This window comes from Trichechus manatus, unplaced genomic scaffold (assembly GCF_000243295.1).
Source record: "Trichechus manatus latirostris isolate Lorelei unplaced genomic scaffold, TriManLat1.0 scaffold00008, whole genome shotgun sequence".
Taxonomy (NCBI): Eukaryota; Metazoa; Chordata; class Mammalia; order Sirenia; family Trichechidae; genus Trichechus; species Trichechus manatus.
In genome coordinates this window covers 1,760,089-1,760,930 of record NW_004443944.1, presented here as the reverse complement: position 1 = coordinate 1,760,930, position 842 = coordinate 1,760,089, and the positions used below count along the sequence as shown (strand labels likewise).

The following is an 842-nucleotide window of genomic DNA, read 5'->3' as shown; positions in this document are numbered from 1 at the left end:
CGGTGCGCGGCTGTGGACATGCCAGAGTAACGGTCCTGTTTTTGGTCACTCCAGGAGTTGTCCAAGATCACCATGCCCATCGCCTTCAACGAGCCATTGAGCTTTTTGCAGCGGATCACGGAGTACATGGAGCACGTATACCTCATCCACAAGGCTTCCCGCCAGGCCCATCCACTGGAGCGCATGCAGGTGGGCAGGTGCCACTGGGGCGGGGTGGGCCCACGACCCTCAGCCGTGGGGTCGGACTCTCCCCACCTAGACACGTCTGAGGTGGCCACGGCAGTGCAGATTGCTGCCGCGTAGAGTGTTCTCCACGGTTCTGGTTCTGGTGCTGGAGCTGGATGCGCAGACGCCCCTGACTAACTGGAGGGCTCCTGCTCCTCCACTTTCCCACCTGAAGTCTGTCAGCGCCGGGCCTCACAAAGCTGTGGGTGCTGCCGAGCCCGGGGTCGTGGGATGGGGGCTCCTCTGGGGTCCTCTCAGCACCAGAGCCCCATGAGTGTGTGTGCGAGAGAGAGATCGACACTGTCTCCACCCGCAGTGTGTGTGTGAGAGACAGACAGACCGACACTGTCTCCACCTGCAGTGTGTGTGTGAGAGACAGACGGACACACCGACACTGTCTCCACCTGCAGTGTGTGTGAGAGACAGACAGACAGACCGACACCGTCTCCACCTGCCATGTGTGTGAGAGACAGACAGACGGACCGACACTCTCTCCACCTGCCGTGTGTGTGTGAGAGACAGACAGACGGACACTGTCTCCACCTGCCGTGTGTGTGTGAGAGACAGACAGACGGACCGACACTGTCTCCACCTGCAGTGTGTGTGTGAGAGACAGA

General features: G+C 60.6%; 1 protein-coding gene across 1 annotated transcript in view; it reads left to right on the top strand.

The window, feature by feature from the left end:
- OSBPL2 (oxysterol binding protein like 2) overlaps positions 1-842 on the top strand; it is a 52,799-nt gene that overhangs the window by 26,314 nt on the left and 25,643 nt on the right. The window contains exon 5 of the mRNA XM_023741413.1: positions 55-189. Coding sequence (XP_023597181.1) covers positions 55-189 — 135 coding nt within the window. The remainder of the gene's footprint in view (positions 1-54; positions 190-842) is intronic.